The sequence below is a fragment of the Dipteris shenzhenensis genome, chromosome 12 (genome assembly GCF_047967505.1).
Source record: "Dipteris shenzhenensis isolate YYH24624 ecotype China chromosome 12, Dip_SZ_1.0, whole genome shotgun sequence".
NCBI lineage: Eukaryota > Viridiplantae > Streptophyta > Polypodiopsida > Gleicheniales > Dipteridaceae > Dipteris > Dipteris shenzhenensis.
Genome location: NC_141607.1, coordinates 6056673 through 6059160, shown reverse-complemented (window position 1 = coordinate 6059160; position 2488 = coordinate 6056673). Strand labels below are relative to the sequence as shown.

General features: G+C 41.6%; 1 protein-coding gene across 1 annotated transcript; it reads right to left on the bottom strand.

Moving 5' to 3' along the window:
* Positions 1-1359: 1359 nt before the first annotated feature.
* On the bottom strand, positions 1360-2204 carry LOC147895735 (HVA22-like protein e). Its single transcript, XM_087382828.1, has 4 exons — positions 2178-2204; positions 1957-2079; positions 1581-1830; positions 1360-1471 (listed from the first exon to the last, which is right to left on the bottom strand). The coding sequence occupies exons 1-4, from the start codon at positions 2192-2194 to the stop codon at positions 1436-1438; spliced, it is 426 nt and encodes a 141-aa protein (XP_087238954.1). The 5' UTR covers positions 2195-2204; the 3' UTR covers positions 1360-1435.
* Positions 2205-2488: the final 284 nt, after the last annotated feature.

The window sequence follows — 2488 nt, the reverse complement described above, 5'->3', positions numbered from 1 at the left end:
AAATCAAAAACACAAAGTTATCAAAAGTGTACATGAGCTATTTCACTCTTCAAGATGGCAAAGTCCACATGATTTGCATGAATATGAGATTCTAAGACAAACCAAATGATTCTCCATAAAAGTGTGGATGAAGGAGCCTACTTCAATATAACTATCTTGGAATAATATTGGATATTATGAAAGAGTCAAAATATTAGATAATAGAGGTTTCCAAAGTATGCTCTCATCATATATGTTGATAAAACATATAATTATTCTATGGTTGTCATCCAAACTCTCCATCCCCTTCTCTACAAAAGAAAAAAAGATCCAAGCATTAGTAGATGAGAAGGGGTGTTAGAAATTAACATCAAAGGGCCTTTCTAAGCCTTGCATAAGTCCACCTTATTTGTAGAATCTCCAATTTCCACAAATCCTCCATTTTCATAAATCTACCACATCCTACAATCGATTCACCATCCTATTGGATCCATTAAAAGCTATTAAATTACCACCCTACAATAATCCTCCACTTAGCTATGATATCCTTCTATGTGCTCTACATCAATCCATCACCCTTCTATCACCCTATTAAATCCATAAAAAGCTATAATTCATCACCCTTCTGTGTCCATCAAGGACTTCTCTATACCTTGGGACATGAGGAAAAAGAAAACAAGTAAGGTTTTTGCTATACTATCACATCCTACTAATGACTTATCCCATGTGGTTTACTTTAACTTGCCAAAAAGAAGGCAAATAGAGTTTACTATGTTATCATATCCTACTATGACCATCATCTTCGAGGCTCTACTAGAACTATCCCTTGGTACTCCTCACCAACCCACTATGTGAAAAGACTATCTATTTTGATGGTTGGAGGCTCTACTTTATCTATCGCCTAGAACTGCTCACCAACCGGCTGTGGAAAGACTAGGCTATTTTTACGATTCTATCCTTTAAAGGACACATCATAGGAAAATGAAAGCAAATAAATTTTCCAACCCCACACAAGGTAACCAACAATATACCCAATATATCCAATACCACTTGTTTTCCTTTACTTTAACCCACATAAGTTATTTGAAGAAAAACATGTCCATGTGTATCCTTTCATATTTGCAAGCAACTCGTTTTACAAGCAAACTTTTAATCCAACATCATCCTCACGGTGACCACACAAAAAAGGCACCGAGTTTTTAATTGGGGCTATAGTCACCAAAAAAAACATTCCCATTCCCATGTCAGCTATAATATGCAGGTGGGGGAGTGGTACCTATAAAGGTCCGAAACAAGTTTTAATAGTCTAAATTTTCCCTCCACACAACGTGTCCAAAAATGGGTTCGAAAAAGTACTCTTGGCAATCCCAACTCAGTTACGCTTGCAGCACGCAGCAGCACCCTTGTTCAAGCATTTGGATGTTTGCAGACCTTGCCAAAGCAGTAAAATCGGTGTTCAGGCAAATGGATTTTTGTATGCCTCCTTGTTTGCCTGCTAAAGGAGAAGGGCGGGCTATACTCAGTAAACATGACAGCAAATGGTGGAACACTTGTGTTGTGCTTAAGGCAAAATTTAGAAGAACGGCAGGAGAATGTATGACCTTTGCGATCACGTTGTTGAAAGCATCCATCCCATTCTCTTCAATATATTGCTCCAATGATGCACGTGCTTCCGGATTCAACAGCTCTAAAAACCGGCGCTGGGACTCTGTGAGAGTTTTCTTGAAGCTTGCTTGCTGTTTTAACAGCTGCCCTCTTATCAGCCATTCGTATACGTTGTATGCACCGCGAAACGGAGGTAGGACCAGCCAACATGCGCATGCCAACTTTACCGAGCTCCAGAAAGGGATCCTTGGAATGACCGCCCATCAAGCATTCAATGTAAGCAAGAGCACAAGCACGAAATCGCTACCGAAAGCTAGAATTTTGTAAAAAGACAACTTTGCCTACTGTCAGATTCATCTGCTCATACCGTACCAAGTAAAAACAGGGGCTGCAACGAGCTCCACAAGGGCGAAAAAGGAGTAGAGAATCCAGTATGTAAGCCACTGCTGATCATCGTCTTTGGACTCACTCTCAATGGCCTTGACCGATGCATAGCTGTAGAGGAAGATGCAAAAATTGTTATAGTGTGCCATGGTAATAGGTGTCCGCGTGTCAGCAGAGACTGATCGACAAAGAAATGAGGTCATACTTACAGTGGATACAGAAGCATCACCACCGGCCTGGGGCACACAGACCAAGCAAAAAGCATAGCAAGACATGAGGCCAAAGGTTGAAACTGCAACGTTCGCGAAGGAATAACCAGCTGCAGCAAAAGACTGATTTACCCTGCGAGAGTGTGGAGATGCGATGCGATTGCCCAAAACCAGCCCATGCTGTAGAGTCTAGACCAGTGCTGAGATGTATAGACGGAGTGCTCTGCGAGTCGTCCCTCTCTCCTCACTGTCTGTGAGATAGAGCCGGATTTGAGGATCCGTTGCAAGGCAACTGCAGTGCACAGCGCAAC